We start from the raw sequence: 23,075 nt of genomic DNA on the forward strand, positions 1-23,075 counted from the left end.
TCATTAAGTTGAACCGTGTAGTGGGGTAATAGATAAAGTATGTTGTCATTTGCCAGTTTAAAAAAAAAAAAAAAAATACACGATGGGGGACGCCCAGACGAACTTTATTGTTCCTCAGGGTCTGACATATTCTGTTCTGACCTGCTACGTTATTGGTTATACGAAGTTTCAGTGTGAATTTTTTCTGTACTCATGGAGTTTTCTGTGATGGACTCGAGTCAGCAAGCGTTTTGATTATTTTTGTATTACCATTAACACAAAGGAACTGCAACTGGAAGTTATAAATAGCCTATGTTGCAAAAGTGGAGTGTTTTAAACAAATTTCCAAGGCCTTCCAAGGCCCACTTGTGATTTTTACGTGTACTAACCTCTATACAGAAGTGACTCGAAAAGGAAAAAATCACCATTACACACCTATTATTTTTAAATATACAGGGTCGCTAACAGTATGGATAAAGCAAAATATTTTCAGAATGGTTTAACAGAGCTCCTTGAAACTTGGCACACAGTTAGAAGTGTCTAAAATCTATCATCTGAGATATTTTTCAATTTTCTAACATCATTTTTTTTAAGATACAAGGCGAACTTGATTTTTTTCAAATGGCACGGAGGACCAAATTTAATATCTTTAAAAAGAGTATTTTTTTGTGGTTACATGGTCCAACTACATGAAATTAAATTTTAAATTTTCGACTTTTGATCAACTTTGACCGTCCAATACCCCTCTGTGCGCCGTGCCGAGTATCTCTTCACTATAAATTGATGTGAAAGCTCTACTCTAAATTGTCATTTTATCTACGAACAAATTATAAGAGAACTCTTATTGGTTCCCAGCCCTGGATCAAATTGGCAGGACTAGAACCAATCAAAATCAGAAATTGCAGTAACTGCAGCAACCTAACCAAATCAAAGAACGTAGCCATGGCAGAATATAGCCTAAGGGAGTCCGTTTCGGCTCAGGGACGCGGGGGGCGCGGGTTCGATTCCGACCCAGGGCGAAATTTAAAATAATAAAAAAAAGGCTATATTCTGTCTCGTGATTCGGAAGTCACGTTAAGCCATTGGTCCCGGTCTATTGAGTTGGTCACCATGCCCCTCATATTAAACCAGTCCTAGACTGTGTAACAAATTTTGAGCTAAGAATTAGTTTTATTATTTTTTGGTATATTTGATCGTAGATAAGGTATAATATTATACTCATACTCGCAACCTTCATTTTCACGGATAAAAACCTTCTTTCCCTCCTCATGTAATAATATACTATTTTCCGATGACAAAACTAAATAGCACAGTAATTAATTGTGTATACTTTTTAAATTGTTTTATTAAAACAAATTGAAAAAAAACATCCTATTTACAATTCTCGTGCATAACATGCATAACTATGAAGTTGTAAAAAATGTAACAAACGTTGCAGAATAATAAAATCAGTGATAAATGTTGTAACCTGTGGGCATATCTCTTTGTGCAAAGTCACTTCCCATTGTTTTATCGTCTTTATCTGTTGAATTATAATCTAACTCGTGATAGCGTACAGGATAAGTGAGCTGATTTCCTTTGTCCCAGGTGTATAACTCCTAAAATAATTTAATAAAAAACAAAAAACAAATTTGTATAATATATACTTTGTTCCTGTGGTTGTAACCGATCATTGTGGTTTTTTTAAAGGGATTGGAAAAGGCAAGATTTACGTCCAAAAGTTTTTCGTTATAGAGATCCAACGCAAATCGAATTTTCGTGTTTCTGTCAGAAACACTGTCCACAGCGTACAGCACTCCACAAACAATAAACATTTCGCCGACTTTGTGGTGGTTTATGCTCACATTCCAAATGTAATTAATTTTCATCAAATTGACGTCCATCTAAAATTAAATCAGTTCTGTTTTAAGCATGTCCTGTTTTCACTACTTTTTTTTAATTTTTAATTTCTATTTACATTAAGTAATATTATAAATAATCCTTTGAAGGAGAATACAGTCCTTATAGCTACTAAGAAATTGTTAAATTGTCTGCAAAAGAAAAAATGAAAAAGTAGACTCGAACGCCTTAATAGTATATTAAGTATAAAGAACGGTAATGACAATGTACGGATCGAAGACAATTGTTTGGAGGAGGAGCTTGCGACGACTCCAATATTGTCTGAGATCCGTACATTGTCATTAACGTTCGTCATGCTTATGAGATTTTTTGCGCGATTGAATATTTATTACAAAACATTCCTAACTAGAATGCAATGCGATACGACGCCCTTCACATCGTGTTGCCACAATGTCGACTTTTTGTATCGCGTTTCTAAGGCAATCTGCAAACAACTACCGCCATTGCAGTTTTTGTGCGCAAATATCGCCAGTTGTGTTGAAAAACAAGCAGTAAAATGAGTGATATTAGTGATTCCGAAAACGAAGTGGATATTGTAGAAGAAATTTTGAATGTGGGGTGCGTCACAAATAAAGAATTTTTGAAACTAACGACCTCAACGTGTAATTAAGAAGACAAGGAAAATTTGTGGTATGAAAATTTTGATAATACTAATGTCGCGGCAAATTCGCTAATATTATTTCATTGCAGCGGCAAGGAATGCCGACCACAAGAGCCGTGTGAGTTTCCAGAAAGTGCTAACATCTTGTCTTCACCTTCTGTCTACATAAATCAAGAATTTTCGAAACCAGCGAACTCAATTTGTAATCAAGAAGACAAGGAAAATGCGGGGTATGAAAATTTTGACAATGCCAATGTCGCGGCAAGTTTGCTAATGCTATTTCATTGCAGCAGCAAGGAAAGCCGACTACAAGAGCCGTGTGAGTTTCCAGAAAGTGCTAACATCTTGTCTTCAACTTCTGTCTACATAAATGAAGAATTATTTTCGAAACCAACAACCTCAATGTGTACCTAATCAAGAAGACAAGGAAAATGCGGGGTATGAAAATTTTGACAATGCCAATGTCGCGGCAAGTTTGCTAATGCTATTTCATTGCAGCGCCAAGGAAAGCCGACTACAAGAGAAAGTGCCCCCACATCTTGTCTTCAACTTCTGTCTACATAAAAATTATTATAATAATCGATTAATTTTGAATAAACTTTACTTACCGTTCTAGAACACCAAAAATTACTTACCATCGAGTTTATCGTTAGCGACGAGTAAACAGAGCTTACCATCTTGGAAACAGACGTGGTAAACAACCAAATAGAGTACAATCGCGCAAAAAGAGAAATAATGCAAATATAATAATGATCTCATTATACATAGTAACTAGAGGTCGCCCAGCGGTCGAAATTCGACCGTTATTCATTAAATTTTTAAGTTTGAATGTTATTGAGGTTTTTTTCTCAGAGTAGGTATAATCATTGCATATAATTTTTTGAATTTTGTTCAATTACGTCAGCTGCGAGCGTGTGATTCAAGTTTTACAGCCTTAGCGAAAACACACACTTAATCGATTTAAAGTTCTCAAAAAATTCAGGAATGATTGTGTGACGCTGTAGAACATTCTGTAAAAATTTCAAAATTTTTAATGAAACGAGTAAATATTTCGTTTTAATTGAATAACCGCTACATTAATTTACATAATTTTTCACTGAGAGTCCTTTCAAACATTCAGGAAAAATTTGATGTCATTAAAATCATGAAAGCATCACCGGTTTTTGAAATAAATGGAATTCCATATTAAAGTACAAAATTTAGCTATGATTTATTATTAAATTGGGCGGTCAGTTCAACAATAGAGGTTGCCATGGGTTATTTATGGTACCCTTAAGGGACTAAAAAATCACTAGAAAAGTTCTCCACAGATGTTGCCCAACAAAGAGGTATTTATTTATGACACTGCAGTTGTAAATCTTGATAATTTTTTGCTGCTAATGTTAAAATTGGAATAATTCAAAAACTAATCCTTTTCTTTTGATGCTAATTTCAAAAATATGTTCTTTGAATTAATTGTGAATTATGAGCGTGCACGGAAAAAAATTTTTTTTGGTCAAAATCAATTTTTTAAATTTTATGGCTCAGAATGAAGTGATACAGGAAAATTGATTCCACACGTTTGAAGCCTTACATGAAGGAAATGTAACCCTAAAGTTTCGTAATTTTTACTAATTTTTTAATAGGGTTAATCGTGCGGGCGGTAAAACTTGAATCACCCTGTACAAATACGTCATTATGCATTAATTGTCGAGGTATTTGAAAAATACGAACGATAGGAAAAATGATATATAGCTTAACTAAGCCATATTTAAAAAACCATAACGTGTTTTTTGACATTTCCTTGTTTTTTTTTATTGCTATACTGGCCAGGTTTCGCCAAGGCTACACAGTTAATTTGCCTATCTTTCTCAAATGATATAAAATTTAAATGAAAAATTAAAGAGCTCCTTTTCGAAACCCGTTTGAGTGTTATACTGACTGTGTTATAATTGCAAAATAGAAAAAAACAATTATAGGTATTATTGCATACTGCAACTTACCTACAGTGCACAAGCGCATTATGGACTGTGTCATAGCTATCCTTGATGACATTTTTTTCCTCTTACGGTAGAATGTAGTATTGCAGGCAAAACAAGTGGGACATCAAATTTTTGTCAGTTTTGAAAAATTCGATGTATAGTTGACTCAAGTTGCAAAAAACCACTTGTCATTTGCAACAACATTTTTTCAATGTTTTTGAACCAAATAAAGGCACAAAGGACCAGAAAATCATAGCTTGGAATGAATATTTTCCATATAAGTACCTACAGTTTTAATGTAATTTCAAATGACTAATGCCATAAAAATGCTGTTGCAAAGGCAAAGTGGTTTTTTGCAACTTGAGTCAACAGTAGTTCAAGCTTTATTGTCATTTTTTTTGACACTATTCTAGCTGACAGTTTAAAAATTTATTTTATACTCATATTTTCCTTTTCCAAATGCCCTCTTCTTTTGATAAAGGTAGATTTTTATTGGGAATTTGCATTAAATAAATATTCACTACGTGCTTGCTTACAACCATTCACTACAACCAACATACAATACTTAATAACAACCTCAGTCAATTCAAAGTAGAGTTAGAATCAGATAAGGGTTATTTCACATTCATATTCAAGACAATGACGTTGAAGTCCCACTTTTTTTGCCCGCAATAGTACTACAGTGGGTTATGTATGTTAATAACCCACGGTGCTAATGGCAACGTGGGTTATAACAACAGACTAGTTATAGCCCAGTTTACTTAATTAAAACTAACGACATTGAATGTTGGATAAAATGATTGTATTGTTTGAAACGACGTCCCTGAAGCTTCCAAATCTTTTAAAAATCGTTTCGCATTTGCTTTTGACAGTTTTGACAAATTTTTCAAGACCTGTCAGAAATGTAACGTTGAATGTGTTGTCTAGGACAACGGTTCGTTATCTGCTCATTTTGCTTTAGAGCAGTTAAGAGGCAGTTTACAAAGGAGGAAAATGAGAATTTATATATGACAGTTGAAAACAATAAAATTTTGTATGCAACTCGTTTCTGGGTAAATTGGGCTTTAACCCTCGCTATGCTCGTGTTTTAATCTTATCCCTCGGGCAATTAGATTAATTAGAAAAGCCCAATTTACACAGAAACTCGTTGCATAAATACTTAACTATAATTTCGTTTGATAAAAAGCATCAGTGTTGAATGTCCTTCGTAAACAAATTAACCTCTATTACAATAATTTTCTCTCCTATACAAAGCTTTAAGTCCCTAACGCAGTATTTTGCGTAGGTAGGTAGCACATTAACGTAATTTACCTTCATAATAGCTGTGTTGTTAGAATCTGGTACGGGAAATATTACCCATAGTCCGTTATCATCCACATTGAAATCCATATAATTGAATTGGCCTGTGTAGAGGTTTGTTGAATTACTTGAATAGGGAAATGGCAAACTTAAATTGTACGAATTTCCTGTTAGTAAACTGAATTTTATTATCCTGTTGGTCGATTTTGCATGATAATAAAAAGATCCATTGTATACCACGTGTGCATTTCCTTTAAACTGATAGCTTAAAGGGTACTTCCTAGAACCATAAAAAGTCACTGTTGATTATTCAAATTGCTCATTTCAATACTTTGAAGGGGTGTTCCTCCTAAACATTGTTTTGTTATCAAATTCGTAAAGATGTTTGGGATCGTCTTCTTGAGTTACCCAAAATTTTTCAGAATCCTTCTCGAGTTGTGGATTGGAATCTCTCATCCAGCAACCGTTATTGTGTTCAGTATAACGATGGTAAACAGGCTTACCAACAGCATATAAAACACAGTCTATGGGAAAAAAATACTAACGAATATTAAATAACTGAAGATTTTAAATATGTACAAGACAGATCTGAGATAATTAACTTACTAATTGTTCTGTTTGGAAAATCGCCGTCATACATTATGTTTCCAAATTTTCTAATGTTCCATCGACTTATCAAATCAATTAAGGATACGCCACTTGCACTACACGTTTCACATTCAGGACATTGGACAGGTGGTCCACACAAATCTTCTTCTGAAACCTGGACAGGCGGTAGGTTGCCATATACACTAGTTTTTTTGTCGTTAAGTTGTTGCCGTGATCTTCCAGGTTGTTGCTCTTAAAACAAAGTAAAATAACATATTGGGTGATTCAAAATGATTGTGGCCAAGTATGGCAACTATGTACGAAAATGTATGTGGCAACTATGTGGATGAGGTAGAGTTGTCATTTGTATGACATTTCATAAGCGTGCATTTGATTTTTTTGATATCATTACACATTGATTTTGACAAATTGCGCTACCATGAACTGTTAAAGAAATATCAACTCTAACCTACCCACACAGTTGCCACATAAATTTTCGTACATAGTTGCCATACTTGGCCACAGTCATTTTGAATCACCCAATACTACATGTGTGGTAACATCTAAGTCAGATTGATTTATGTTATTTATTGTCGCGAGCAATAAATTTTGGTCGTCAATGTCATTTCAAAATTTGGTTAGATTGTCCCAAATTTAAAAAAATTCCCTGCCTGATTATGCGTATGTCAACAAAGGTCAAAAAAAAATGAAAAAAAATGAGAATTAATGTCTTACAACATGATGATAGGTTATGATTTTTAGGACAGTTTTACAATGGAGCATTTTCGATTGCGTCAAAGAATGACCTTGTCGACCAAAATTTATTGCTCGCGACTGTACAATTAATAATATCAACTTATTGATAGCTGTGATTTCTTTTAATAAAAACACGTTTGTATTATATTTTTTTAAGATAACATTTGAAAGATTAATTACATCAATTTTTTTATTTTTCACTTTCGTATAATTGCATGATAACTCCTAGGATACGAAATACGTAAACATGTCCATAACAACCAGGGAATAATACAGGGCGTAATAAGAATAAGCGAGCGTAATAAGAGTAAGCGGGCGTAATAAATTCATAACGCCCTCATCAATTCATAATTGCAAAGATGCCAATTTTTTTTTTTTTAGAACACGTATAGTGAAAAATAAAATCTTGTATGCACCACGGCGTCACCGAATGATTACGCCCATCGAACGATATCTATCTCTCGGGCTAAAGCCCTCGAGCTGGATTCATCGTTCTCCGGGCGTAATCATCGTTGTAACGCCCTTGGTGCATAAATCGCTATTAAATAGTCTTCGTCCACTACAGGGTGATTTTAAAAGTTGTGCAGATATTTTAACCTGTGATAGAACCCTACAAAAGGTAACGATTGGGCCAATAATGCCTTATAGAAATGTTGATATTTTTCGAGAAAAAGGGGTTAAAAGTTTTTCAAAAAATGTTTGAAAGCCACTGAATTTTATGAAAAAATGGGTAAATGTATTAGAGGCGGCAAATTTCCACAGTACACGATGTTAAAAATATTTATAGTAAGTCTGTATTAGGAAAAGTGTACCACTTTTTGACAAATTTCTAGAAGATGATACGAATAAATATTCGTATAATGCTTATTACACAAGATAAATAATATTAAAAAAATACATATATTCTAAAATAAATGCATTTTTCTATTATTGATTCAAAAAATTGAAATTCACGCATAGTTATCGGTGCCTGAAGTGGGTCATTTTCTAACGTGTATTTCTTTTTGCATTGTTAGTAAGATCGAAACCATAGAAACCATACAAAACAGTGTGTGAAATGCGATTTCACGCACACGACTATTTCTGTGTTTCACTTCACGCACTGTATTTTATTAGTTACCTAGCAACATGGTCACTGCATTGAAACTTCAGAGTTCCTTCAAAAATTTGAATTTTTAATTTCAATTTTTTGAATCAATTATAGAAAAAATATTGTTTATATTTCGTGCGTGAAGATGTTTTTGTGCATTCAAAGGCTTATACTGCCTCGACTTTCGTCTCGGCGTAAAAGACCTTTTCATGCACAAAAAACACTCTCTTCACGCACTTAATATAAAAATAACTATTACCTACTTATAAACAGAGCTGTTTAGTTTGAGTTTGTTATTCAAAAATTCAATCCGTCTTAAGTAATTTATAACGTTATACAGGTGATTCTGAAATAAGTTTAGAAAAAAAAAGTGAATTCTGTGTAAATGACTTTTGGAGGTGAAATCAAAAGGATGGAAATTACCCCATATCCTTGTATGTATTTTCGATGCCTATGAATAGGGAAAATATGTCCGAATTTGTTCACTTCATTAGCAACCATTGTTACATCAAATCCACAATAAAGTCCTAGGTGCAAGCACACTGCTTTGTAAATGTTTCTATGGAAATGATCGAAAGGAGTAGGTAATGTCATAGGTAAATATTAAAGTTTGTGACTGACGGTCACCTTTTCCCTTTGATTATTATTGTTGCTAAACTACCAGGATAATAAAGTAATCACCTTTAATTACCGGTTTTTTTCAAACTTATTGCAGAATCACCCTGTATTATTGTAGTAATTATTATTAATAGTTTACCTTGAATTTGCAGTTCTCCCCTAATAGTTTTTAATTCATTTTTAGTAACGCAATAATATTTGTAACTCATGTCGTTTGGATGAACTCTGGTTATGTTCAACTGCATTTTGGCTTTGTAAAGATCTCGATCTAATGAATTGTCAATCTGATATTTATTTCCATTTTCTAAGAGACGTCCATCCGATCTTTCCCAATATCTAAAGCAAATAAGAATATTTTATAAAAAATTGTTAAATATATTCACTGCAAACACAAGTATACCGAATAGATTCTGGATAAGCTTCGGTTTCACATTCCAGAACAGCAGAAGATCCAGTTGGCACTTCAACAACCTGATTGTATATCCGGATAAGGGGCGGAACTATCACAAAAACATTGATTGATTAATATAAAAAATGTCGAGTTGATATGTATTCAATTAATCTTAAGTGGAAGTATGCCGCCCTGTATACTTAACGACGAGTTTTATAAGATACCTACGTTTTTATTTCAGACATGAACCGAGTTTTTTTTTTAAATTCATTATGCATCTTTTGCGCCTTGAAATAAAAAACATTGTGGGTAGTCGATTGAGAAAATTGTGTATGCGTAGTGTGGAGTGTGGGGGTTGGTAATTTGTATATTTGTTAACCTCAAAAATCATGGAAAAATGCTGTGTCCCGTTTAAGTTACATGAAGTAGCTGAGAGCACTCTCAATAATCTACTTCTAAGGGTACGATTATGTTGGAGCTGCGATGAGCAATAAGAGCGGCGATAAGAGCGAAGTCCCATTGTTTTCAAATGGAAGTTCGTTCTTATCGCCGCTCTTATCGCTCATCGCAGCTCCAACATAATCGTACCTACCCTAAGAAGTCACGGGAGGTTTACAAAAAAAAATGTAAAATTTAATTGACAGTACAGTGTCAATGTTTAATGTTGGCAACCTTTAAAAAATTGCGTATCGAAATGAAACCCGTTATGAAACTCAATTCAGTTTCACAATAACTTCATTACAGGTGCAAAATTTAAAAAATCTCTAACGTTTTTATACAGGGTGTTCTCGAAGTTGACGCGTTCCTTGTAACGCGAGGTACTACACATTATTCTTAAGAATTTTAGCCTAAATCTTCTTAGTAAAATGTTTGTATTAACGGAGATAATTGATTGTATATTTTTATTGTTTTCTAAAATTTTAAGTCCGGTCCTGTCCATTTCTCCGCTGTACTAGATTAATAACTAACCTGGCCCAGAATGGTGTCTTTCCGGAAATCGCCTTGCAATACTCTCTGGACGCTGCAGATGCATTCTGATAATGTGATAACATTGCCCATGCATTTGCAACATATCTGTGAGCTCATTATTTTCGTAATGATAAAGCTATTCCGACTAATTAGATGACAACTCTGACAGAAGTTTTGATTAACGTCCATGCTCATTTGATTTTTTTTTTGTCAATTCCAATTTCTAACAAATCAGCGCAAATTTGAACAGGACCGGTTTCAAAAATTAAAAAAAAAATAACTTATTGTATCTTCATTGTCGTACACATTTTACTAAGGTGATTTTGGCTAAAATTCTTTAGAACAACGCATACTATCACATGTTAAAAGGAAAGCCTCAACTTCGAAAACACCTGTATATCGTCAGTTTCTATTTTACTCACAATACACTTCCAGATTAAATGTTTGGCTTGCTTGTGGTGGAATGCCATTGTCTGCGAGGCATTTGTATTGTCCCATATGAACTCTGTTAACTTTTGTTATATTTAAAGTATGGCCTGAGACTCCCGTATCTAAAAATAATATTTATGTAGGTGTATGTTTACACAGTTACAAGTTTTAATTATGTTCGTAAATTCCCGTCCGACAAAAAATGTTTCAATAAACCTAAAATAAATACACGTTTTTTTTTATTTTTTTTTATCATTTACACAGCATGATTATATTTTATGCAGGGTGCACTCAACATTTTTTTTTTGTTAAATTAAATTGAATATGCACATAAATTATGCAAATATTTGTAAGTTTGTGTCGGGTGCTGCATTTATACGAACAGAATTGCATTTGTATGTGTGTACATTGATGCACAACCTTGCCAAGCTCCCCTGCTTATGGGTCGTTTTCCCAGCTTCATCCAGGTCACGTGAGGATTTGGATTACCAGTTGCTGAGCAGTGCAATCGAACATTTTCTCCCTCGTGTACTACAATGGGCCCCATGGGATTTAGTTGAGCCCCTAAAATAAATTGATTACAAGTTAAAACAACGAAGTAAAGGAATTTATGTAATAAAAAGTATGGGGATGTCACCACCTTGCAGTTCCATCCCGTGAAAATCAATATGACTTCTTATCGTGTCGAAATTTGTTACTGTAAAGAGGGGATGGTAAAATATCTCACATTAGGAATACCAGACATTTAAAATTCAGTTAGAGATAGTGTTGATATTTTTTTGAGGTCAAAAATGTCCCCTGAAAACACCGCTTGAAAATACACAAAATACGCAAATGTGATAAAGCTCCACTACAGCTTTGCTATTTGCGTAATACTGTAGTGATTAATTCATCGTCGTACTTTCAACAAGAGTTTTTAAATGAAAACCGGGATTATAGGATTTGGCAAACTCGGTCTGTTCATTTTCCTTGCGGTCATATATGATATGATAATATGTATATGATAATATTAATAAATATCATTAGATAATGCAAAGTAAACTGGAAAATTAATATTTAATAATTCTAATTACTTACCGGCAATTGACGGTGGTATGAGTAATTCCGATATGTTTTTTCCATTTATCTGATAAAATGTACCTCCGGGTTTGCCTGGATCTCCATCCCTGCCATGTCTTCCTGGTTTACCTTTAGGGCCCGTAAGGCCTAAAGATACGATAAAACCAATTATTTTAACTACAATTCAGATTAACAATAATATCTACATTATTATACGGGTTTTATAAGACGCTTGATTGTGACACGAGTTGGTTGGGGCACGAGGAATGCAGTGAGGAGTGCTCCAACAGAACGAGGTCGCAGTGCGTCTTATAAAACGAATGTAATATGCTATTTTTTCTACTTTGGTCGCATTCATTTGATAAAAACTCAAAAATCTAATTATGAAATAATCTAGGGACTTTTGTGTGGCATGAGTTATAGTAGCATTTCTGTGAAATTTATGTCAAATGTTTAATTGTTAACAGGAGCTCGCTAGAGATGTCGAACGCCGCGCCGGTCAGTGTGCTATTACAGCAATATAAACGTAATACAGTGAGTTTTTTTTAAGACTGGCCATAGGGTTTTACATGCTAATTTTTCAACCCCCTGTTAACTTTTGTTCCGATGAAAATATTCAAACCATTTTTGGAACAAAGTTGGAAGATTTTTTAAACTATCGGATAGATTACAATTCAATATCCCAAACTAAAAAATATTTTTTTCACAACTTTTTCGACGGTTTGGGATATTAAATTGTAATCTATCCGATAGTTTAAAAAATCTTCCAACTTTGTTCCAAAAATGGTTTGAATATTTTTATCGGAACAAAAGTTAACAGGGGGTTGAAAAATTAGCATGTAAAACCCTATGGCCAGTCTTAAAAAAAACTCACTGTATGTACGTATAAAGAAAAAAACCAAAAACAGTTTCACAAAAAGTTCCTTTGTGGCATTACGTTTAGTTTCACAAAGACTCAACTATGATACCAAAGTAGAAAAAACATATTTTTTGATCAAAACTTATTGAAAACGAATGTATATTAATGAGAATGTCTAATATTACCCTTAGGTCCTTGAGGTCCTGGAGGACCTTGTGGTCCCGGTAGTCCTGATTTACCTAAAATTCAGACTAAAGATATTAATAAAACTATCAAAGTTTGTGTCATCATCATCAAGCAGAACCAATAACATTTGACGAGATATTTCTGACATAGATTATAATAATTTATTGCACTCACCGTCAGTTCCATTGCGTCCATCTTTACCTGGAAGACCCGGCTTGCCATTAACCCCAGGAACACCATCGTAACCATTCCGTCCTGGCATTCCGTCTAATCCTGGTTCGCCTGGAATTCCATCCCGACCGTCTAAACCAGAACGACCTTGGGAACCCTTTTCTCCTGGAAATCCTGGTAGTCCTAAATAAGAGTGCACATTTCCACAACCATAATTTTTTTGAAAAATATGCGACAAACCTCGATGACCCATTTGTCCGGGGACTCCGGGAAACCCTTTATCACCTCTTTCACCCTTTGGACCTTCTGTACCCGGAGGTCCTACAGGTCCTGGTCGGCCTGGAGGACAAAATTGATGAACTTTTTTGCAGTAGCCTTCCAATGCTTTTTCCTAGAATATAACTGACATAAATATCATTTGCTTTCAAGGATTGCAAATGTATTCTGTTAAACTACCCCAACTATACAATGACTCCAAGAAAACCAACAAAACAAAGTCGGTAGAAATATTTCATTATTATCTTCAGAAGTATTGAAATTCTGATAACGTGTTTGCAAAATCGATGCGTAATACTAAACATCTTGAAAATTATATAATTCGCTTTAACCCAAGTAAACTTTAAAATACATTAATCACTTTTTTCACGGTATGGTAACTTTCTATAATATACTTTTGCTACTGGGCCTCTTCTGTGGTAATCACTGCTGTTTATTTGCGCGATACAGTGAGTTTTTTTTTAAGACTGGTCATAGAGTTTTACATGCTAATTTTTCGACCCCAGTTAACTTTTATTTTTGTGGAAATTACAAAGCCTAGCGCTGTTTTTAGATTAAACAATAATATTATCTAGTCATTTACTTCATTTTGTGATACCTAAATGGTTGTAATAGACAATTTACAAACAAAATGTTATTTGCAAAAAATCGTTTGAACATTACGAGTACCTACTTTAATAACGATAGATTCATTATTTATGTCATAACTCATAACATAGGTTCTTTTTCTTTATTTCAACAAAAATTAAATGATATGTTTAAAATAGGCAGCTAAGCAATTACACAATCAATTACATATCAAAATTACAAATTTCAGGTGAAATTTCAGCCTACTTGAAATTTAAAATTGAAGTAAACGGGATTCAAAAATCTTTTTGCTAGCTTATTCCTGGTTCTGGTTATTAAATTGAAATTGTTTCAATACAATACCACAACTTTACTACTAAACTGGGTTAAATATTTTCAAGGGGACAAAAGTTAACCAGGAGTTAAAAAATTAGCATGTAAAACCCTATGGCCAGTCTTAAAAAACTCACTGTATAAAAAGAAACTATTAATTTTTCGTTTATTATTGTTACATTTCAGAAACAACTATACATTCTGCACCCACTATGTCATTTTAACCCATATAAACAACAATAATCTCTTAAATAAATTTGAAGGGATTCAGAAAAAGGGACTGAATCGGTTCGTCCTGAATAAACTGTTAATATTTATGTTTCCACTTTGGCATTCAGCATACAAATTATACATTCAACAAGCGAGCTAGCTGACTACTTTCTCGACTATAGAATAACCAGTTGAACATTTTTTTTTCTTTCAATATTCAACAAAAATTTAATACAAAATTACAAACAAATGCACTAAGTCTATTTTTTAATGGAAATGCCAAATAGTCGTCTTATTCTTATACATATTTTTTAGTAATTGTAACGTCAATTGGCAATCCAAGTTAGGAGGTAAAGTCCAATTTTTAGCCTTTTGCGATGACGTCATTATCTACTAACTTTACGTATGTTTGAGCTAAAATCAGAAACAAATTTGAATTGATCATAAACAACTATTATGTTTCAAATTTGTTGACATTGCTTCGTAAGGTTATGTTTGTAATCAATGTAATAAGTGAAAGAAATTAAAAATTGTCAAAATGACAGGAGCATAAAATAACTACAAAGTAACCAACAATAAATAAACGTGCCGCTTTTTTTGTTTTCTTCTGTTTCTGTCATTTCAATAGAGAGAAAGCGAGGAAGGAAATCGTGATGTCACCTCAAAAGGGTAAAAACTGGACTATGCACAACAATTTTTCACTAGATAATAAGTTGGCTTAGTTAATGAATATTTGTTAATTTGTTTTGAAAGTATGTTTCAATAATAATATTTCAATTTATTATTTTATTTGAAACAATGAATAATCAAGTTACTCTTCTACAACTTCGGTATTAAAGAGTTTTCTCGTAATCAAGCGCCAATGGTCCCGTCGCCTTGTTTAAAAGTTAAAGTGTCCGATTTACGGCCAATTGAACACATTATGCGTAAGTGCGTAATTATATTATAAAGTAACTACCCGATGGCGACAACAGCATGGATCCTGGGGCATTAAGTTTATGCTCAAAGAGGCCCGACTTTATTCAGTAGCTTACAATGTTTGTTGGGTCAAAGTTGACGCTATTCACTTGCCCCAGCCGTACATTGTTTATTCAGAAAAGGGGCCTTATTCGAATACACTCATTTCCATAATCAAAATCATTACTTTCCCGGCTCTCAAACAATTTTCTTTATTACGAAAACAAATTAAAATTTCTTTGGAACGTGTTTTTACATTTTAAACTATCTTTCGCAAAGTTTTTTCGCATAATCTCGTCTTTACGATTGCAACGATTTATTCTGAATTTATGAATATTAACAATTTGAATTTAATTCAACTCAAATTAAACCACATCAGTTCAATTCAGTTATACCTATACGTCAACTATTATAGGTAGGTATGTGATTTGCAAGAAAATTTGAACATTAAATTATACTATGTATTTAATTCGTTTTTATGTAAGGTAAAATATCCTTAGTCCTTGAATTCAAGTCCAAAAGCTCTATTAGTCTATTGTGTTCACTCGCGCGAAAATTGTATACTTTCGAAGATATCTATATTCTAATAAAAGTTAGTAGGTACGTTATTACTTATTATACAGGATCTCTTAAAACATTATACATATTATTCAATGAGCGGATAATGATGGCTATTACTCGTGAGGATGATTTTGTGTCACAAGCCGCAGGAGAGTAGCGTAATTCATTCGAGCGAGTAATAGCCATTATCTGCGAGTGAATACTATACTTTTTCTACGACTATGAAGAGAAATTGATAATTAAGTTACATTATTAGATAAACTGAAACCGACGTTTTAAAATTATTATGCAACGGGCCGTGGGTAATGATTAATGAATCCTGTTATCCAATGAAAAACACTTTAATAATTATAGTTGACTCAAGTTACAAAAAACCACTTGTCATTTTTTTCATATTTTCGAACCAAATAAAGGCACAAAGGAATCAGAAAATCATGGTTTGGGTTGAATATTTTCCATATAAGTACAGTTTTGAAGTAATTTCAAATGACTAATGCCATAAAAGTGCAGTTGCAAATGCAAAGTGGTTTTTTGCAACTTGAGTCAACTTTACAGTATTATCCAATAAGAGTAGAAACAAATGTATTAAACCTTAGGCCCTTGGTGCAAAGAAGCCATCGATTTCATTAATGTCATCGGAAACCGACTTATCGCGGAATCAGGCGATTCAAAATCAAAGAAATTCCTTTTCGAGAGGATTTCCCTTGCCATTCAACGTGGAAACGCTGCAAGCATTCGGGGCACTTTTCCAGATTCCGCAATATTATCGGAAATTTTTGTATTGTAAAACAAAAATGTTTATGTAATTATGTTATTAATTGATAATGTATTAAAGAATTAAAATTTAAAATATAAATACTCGTACTATAGACGCGATAACTGCTATACTCCGTCCAGCGAGAGATTGGGAGATTTTATATTTTGTTAAATTAACCCAACAGTACAAAATGCACTAGAATACATTAATTAGAGCATAATTTCAGGGCAAAAAATGTTACTGCTGTTTAATAAAAATTTGTTTCAGCATGCCACCGAGTAATAGTTATTGCAAGTCAAAGTAACGTGTGTTCAAAAAAATTTACGGCCTGGTGCTTGTTTTTGTTACCGTTAGCGTATATGGCGTAGCTTCATCAGCTGTCAGATAGTTAGTAAAACAGTGGAGCGGGATAAACATCAATACGAATTTAAGAAACCGTTGGAAGAGTTAGAGAAATGAACTGGAAATTATAAAAGTGATGATTTATCACAACAAATGAATATCAAAATGAGGTTATGTATTTAATTTACCTGAAAGATTTGTCAATTAAAAAGAAGACCTACATAGGTTTGGAAAAGGGAGAAAACCACGGCCTGCTTGACCACGAAATTATTTGAGCTCTGGTTATTTATTGTAAAAGTAAAACTATTCCTATTCACTATTGATAAACAAAAACAATTTGAATGACTGGTTCTTAAAAATAAATGAACAATACTTTTTGTTAAATAATAAGATCAACGTACATAAATTGATTGCAATGCTAATCTAATAAATTTGCTGTCACGTCGCTGACATACATCTGACTCGTTGGAGTATCCTTGAAGATTTAGACATTTTTTTTTTATTAGGCATATTGCTGATATTGCAGTTAATGTAAATTTTGAATTAAATAATAAATACATGTAATAATGGTAAATGTATGAATCAATATATTCGAAATTTTCGTAATAATGGCGTTGTGTATTTTATAAGGTCCTTTAATGTGGTCATGGTTAGAATATGATGCCCTTATCTGGCGATAATTTTAATAATTCCGTAACATGGGTCTAGAAATGTACTCTCAATACCTCCAAATGGGCTTTTACTTTAAATTAACAAAAGAGTTTATATTTTATTTCAATGTTTTGCTCGTATTTAATTTTTGGTTTAGCATATGCCCTGTATACAATTGAATGCAAACATTTTTCTATGCGCAAAATGTGTTGTATACAGAGTGTGCCATCAATAATTAATTATCATTAAAAATTCTATACCGAGTATCAACCACCAAACCTGGCCATAGGCACATTACACATATTAAAATAATATATGAGTTGCTACGAAATATATTATTGTGTAATGTCATATTGACAGCTATAATTATCATCCGTACAAACAATGCCATCAGGAAACTTTTGATGTAGGTAATGTAGAAAGTAGAAATACTTTTGAAATTTGGAAAAGGGAAGAACGATCACAGAACAGTATTATGCTCAATTATTGGGCAAATTTGACGAAACAATAATATGTTTCATAGCAACTCATATATTATTTTAATATGTGCAATGTGCCTATGGCCAGGTTTGGTGGTTGATACCCGGTATATTTTCTATTCCTCGCATTGTTAAAAATATATCTAATCTGCGAAAGCTTTAAGTTATATAAATTAAAGATTTGTTGATTTCTTTGCCAAAATTTTTGCGTTGTTCTTATCATCTAGGGGAAACGTCAATTTTGTCCATTTAGTTTCTGGAATTAGTCATGAAAATTGTAGTTTTTATTAACTAAGTAATATAATAATTAATTCATTAATAGATAGTAATAAAAATAAACAATAATTTGCAACAAGTCCGATGATTTCTAATAACTACGAGTGGTAGGTATGTTATTGTACTTAGTCTTTAAATTTTTATATGTTGTATATTGGTTGCGTCTTTTCTAACATTCTAATTTTAATGTTTATCAAAAGTTTTCATTTCGCAAGGGATACATTGATATTTTAGTAGGATATAAACTAGGCAAAAATGAATAGGGAATTTTTCCTTTTTTGAATTTTTTAAAACTACAATTTATAATGAAATGTGTTCGAAATATACACATATACACATTAAATGTGATGTTTCAAGTACATACCTGTAACATTTTAAATTTATCTAGTGTTTAAGAATACGTGGGTGTCAATTATTTTGCTTTCCAAGAAAAATTGTGGAATTCCCTATTCATTTTTGCCTAGTTTATTTACTGTGCATACAACTAACTTTTGACTTTCAATAAATTACGCTTAATTCTCTGAAACTTCTTGCACAATAAAATAGAAAGATAAAAATGCTATCAAATATAACAACAAGCTAATCGACCCATTCCGGGCAAATAAATACGTTCCATTGAACGTGTAAATAGTCCTGGTGGACTCAAAAGTCAGGAAACGTCGTGATTTTAAAGAATATCACTGTACTCTGCTTTTTTCTTCCACTAAAAGATTCGTTTTCTAGCGTTATTTATCTAACATAATGTATGCAGTGACTACGTGAATAAATTCATTCTAAGGAAAATCGATAGAGAAATCCAAAAAAAAGGAAAATTTAGAAATATCACCTAAAGATTCAACGATATTTATTTCGGTCCAACCTAACATGTGCCAATCATTGCAATCAATTACAAAATACAGCGTGATCAACAATGACTGCGTCTGTTGGTAATGAAACAATTGGCATTCACCGGATGTTTTAACTTGACACGACATTAAAAACATTTTTGGTTATGTCGGTTATGTTTATGCTTCACTTCCGCGACAACACGTAAACGATCCGGCTCTCGATTATGAAAAATTAAAAACAACGCGTTGTTTAGGTACAAACAGAATTAACTGGTTGTCCTGGTATTGAGCAAATTGTTTCAATCTTGTTGCTTTGATTTTGATTGAAAACGATTGAAACTGACATTTAACAATTATCAAAATATATTTTTGTAAGTGTCAAATTTGAGGTTTTTTGCAAAAATTGATTTTTTTTATCAATTATTATTAGTAGCTGTAGATAAAATGTTGTACATAACATGTGGGCGAAAGCATATTACAGTAAACTTGTGTGATTACAGATGAACTCGGGCTACGCCCTCGTTATCTGCAATCTTCACACTCGAATCCAGTAATAATGCTTTTATCCCACTAATTATGTACTAGTTATTTATTTCTACCTTTCTTTTTGCAACAAATTTGTTTATCTCAACACCATGACGACGTAGGTATAATTGCCCCACCGCGTCTCATTACAAAATTTTTATAAACATAAATAACAATTAAAAAACGAAATTTAAAGGCTGAAGGTGGAAATAAAAGTTTGTATGCAACTCGCTTAGCAATTAATCTTTACTGAGCTTACTGGCTTATGGAGACTCGTTCCTTACGTCACTCGTCCAACAAGTGCCAGCGCGCCCGTAAAGATTAATTTACTAAGCGCGTCACATAAATAACTATTACAGGTGTCCAGAACTGCCGCCCCAGAGAAAAAAGCGAGTATTTGGGTAAATGTGATAATCTGAATTTTAAAGAAAAAAAGTCCTATCTCCAACGATAATCGAGAAAAGACATCATAAACTTGACTAATCAGAGTTGAGCACCATCAAGGTAGGACGAACGCAATTTTGCGTTGCCGGGGTTTCGAAGTAAAAATTCTAAGTAAACTTTTCGCTGATTGTTATATCGATATCGATAATTATTTTTGCTGTCTAGCAACCTGTCGGATTTTCTAGTAATACCTGAGAACGAGCTTCTGGGATTGGTGAAATTGAAAACTTTTATAATTCGGTTATGTGAGCTACAGTTAATTTCAAAATTATCGAGTACACCTCAAAAATCAAGAAGTCAATTTATTACAGTTTTTTCCATATGTAAAGATGCCTTTTTGAAATTTGAGTGTCATATTTTTTATATAGGTTAGGTAAGTTTGACAACATAAAATGTCCTTGATTTAAGAACACCATAATAGTGTCTGTTTTATCCTCTGCACGGTGCTCTTGGCGATGTTATAATAGTGGGCTACCCTTCGGATCGACCACCTTTCTTCTAATTTGGAAAGAATGAGAACTTTCGCGTTTTCGGTTAGATTAGATATTTTGTTTGTCAAAATTGACATTGATCATTGACAAGAAATGTAAGTGCTTTTTACACTGTAGAAAATTAGGTGTACTCTATAATTTTGAAATTAACTGTACAAGAAAATTTATTTTAGGGAGGCAGTTCTGGGACAGGCTGTATACAAGCGTATTTTTTTATTCAGGTATTTTATGTTTTATAAAAAAGAAACCATTTCTGAACATCATGTCAGATAAAAATTAATAAAACGAAATTTCTTGATTGTTATCATCTAAGAGAACACTGAAGATTTCTATTAGGTGTTTTATTGTATCTCTGTATGCGTTCGATATTAGCGTCAATGTTGAAGATCGATATTGTACAGTCGAAAAAAAAAGTAGACAAAAATTTAATATTTTATTTTATAAATGTGGCTTTTCTAATACCGGCTTCTCCTCACTATTTTTGCATTCGGCTAGGCAATCAAGAATACAGTCGTAGTCAGCTGCCAACTAAAATGGAAAAACTGGAAGACTGGACCAAGCAGCCGAAAACTTCTTGTCTACTTTTTTTTGCATTCGACTGTAGGTTCAATGTAACCCGTTGGTTGGTTGGTGCTGCCGGGAATGCAGCACCGGTTCCCACCACAATCACGTTATGTTAAAACAACTGGCTATTTAAAAACCACCTGGTAAAAATCGGTGTACAGAACCGAAACTAGAATGGGTGTAATGCCAGCTTTTTCTTTCTCTGTTTGCGCCTAATGTTTAATTTTAATTTGTTAGATTTCGCGCTGTATAATTTTCACGTGAGCGCAAAATATGTATTCAATATAATAATAATTTAATAAAGTTGAATTTTGTTCAGAAAAGTGGGTGTTCTGCAGCATTGCAGCTCTTACTGAATAATTAGGTAGGTACCTCTATAGATACAACTACTACATACAAATACATATCTACACTAAAATTCAAAGAGCTTTTGTAATTAATTTTTTTTTAAGTTTATAACTAACAAAATACAATGGAATAAAGAAAAAAGCAAGTCTCTCTTGCAATCCTCCAGGACTTTACACGTGCAACACTAAACTCCAACAAACACTTCTGCCAAATTTAAAAACTTTCGAAATATTTTTAATGTTTCAGCTATTTTGACTGTGAGTATCTGTTAGATACTCAACATGAGAAACATCTTGAAAGTTTAATTTCCTTCCGGAGGCAACACCTGCAAACGTTAAACTCTGACGACTTACAGGTATCCTGCTGTAACTTGTCAACCATATCCAAGAATCGCCCCCAGGTGCTGCCCCTTTGTTCCCCGTCTGTTGACGAATTAATTCGTCCTTAGCTTCGAGTGTGCTACGCAATTCAGGGTTAAAAAATTCCACGTGAGGCTCGTCGCTCGGCGAACCCAGCATGTTGTAATTTAAATTTTCTGTGGCACTTCTCTTCTTTCTGTTTGAAGTGTTCCCCGTCCGTCCGAATTCGCGCAAGATTCGAAAAATTTCGTTCCTGCCATCTACACTCCGAATTTCGTTGAGGAAATACTGACGAAAATCTTGTTTGGTCACGTAGTCACTGCGGATTTCGGAATTAATCAGTCTGTAGACGTAGTGGGCCAAACAGATTTCGGTGAGGCAAATGAAGAGGATGCAACAGATTACGCGAATCGTGTAGCTGGGATTGCGGTGGTGATAAGGTAGCCTGCTGGTCGCGTTGATTTCAGCCGGAGTGGATTTCGGTTCCATTGCCGACATTTCGAGAGTGTTTTTATCACATCGCGATGACAAAAATCGACGCGTCTATTCTTCGCAGCGTACAGAACGCAACTAATGTCAAAGGAGCCGTCCGCGCGCGGCTGATGCTGCCGACGACCGCTGCACTGATAACATTACTTAATTCAACACTAAATCATCAAGTCGTAATTGTTGTTGATGTTGTAATTGTTATACGTACAGAATTGGGATTGATCAAATAAGTTTTAAATCAAGAGTGCTTCATTCGACACATGTATTTAAATGAAACAAATTACATTCCAAAGCACTGTTAATCTGAAATTTATTTGATCACTCGATATATCGTGTGATCAAGAAAATTTGTAATCGAGTCAGACTTAAAAATGAAACCGCCTATCTTCTCCAATTGATATGTTTCATTGAAATGTTTAATTTACGCAATTCAATTAATTTTAATTGCTAAAAGTATGATACATTCGATATTTTAAATAGATACATACAATCTGCAGCCTTTACAACAAATTTTTTAACGTTAATTTGACATTTTGACATTTCGTTGTAATTTGCACCACACCTGCACACGTTTCATTAAACGTCAACAAACAGCTTCCTTCCCGCATCTATGCTTTCTGACAGTAGTTTGTGCAATACATATTGCTACGATTTAATAAAATAAAAGTCCCAAAATAAAAAATTCACTTACTTTTTGTGGTAAAACCTTCTTTAAAAGTGATCATTGCGCCATTTTCTCTTTTGATTTTTCGTTTTATGTATTT

At 33.4% G+C, this 23,075-nt stretch overlaps 1 protein-coding gene and 1 long non-coding RNA gene across 3 annotated transcripts; one reads left to right on the forward strand and one right to left on the reverse strand.

Annotated features, from left to right (window-relative positions):
* Positions 1 to 1,306: 1,306 nt before the first annotated feature.
* Positions 1,307 to 22,419, reverse strand: LOC138124676 (uncharacterized). Of its 2 annotated transcripts, none has more exons than XM_069039801.1 (14): positions 21,817 to 22,419; positions 13,096 to 13,246; positions 12,859 to 13,038; positions 12,684 to 12,737; positions 11,658 to 11,786; positions 11,001 to 11,144; positions 10,574 to 10,702; positions 9,192 to 9,291; positions 8,931 to 9,127; positions 6,346 to 6,579; positions 6,071 to 6,263; positions 5,752 to 6,019; positions 1,626 to 1,862; positions 1,307 to 1,577 (listed from the first exon to the last, which is right to left on the reverse strand). In XM_069039801.1, the coding sequence occupies exons 1-14, from the start codon at positions 22,318 to 22,320 to the stop codon at positions 1,428 to 1,430; spliced, it is 2,670 nt and encodes an 889-aa protein (XP_068895902.1). In that variant the 5' UTR covers positions 22,321 to 22,419; the 3' UTR covers positions 1,307 to 1,427. The 2 variants fall into 2 exon arrangements, with proteins under 2 accessions (XP_068895902.1, XP_068895904.1); XM_069039803.1 differs by having other exon boundaries at positions 13,096 to 13,194; positions 21,817 to 21,981.
* Positions 2,056 to 3,190, forward strand: LOC138124678 (uncharacterized). The gene is made up of 3 exons (XR_011157238.1): positions 2,056 to 2,508; positions 2,569 to 2,917; positions 2,978 to 3,190. It is a non-coding gene; the product is annotated as an uncharacterized lncRNA (long non-coding RNA).
* Positions 22,420 to 23,075: the final 656 nt, after the last annotated feature.

Source organism: Tenebrio molitor, chromosome 2 (assembly GCF_963966145.1).
Source record: "Tenebrio molitor chromosome 2, icTenMoli1.1, whole genome shotgun sequence".
In the NCBI taxonomy this organism is placed as follows: Eukaryota; Metazoa; Arthropoda; class Insecta; order Coleoptera; family Tenebrionidae; genus Tenebrio; species Tenebrio molitor.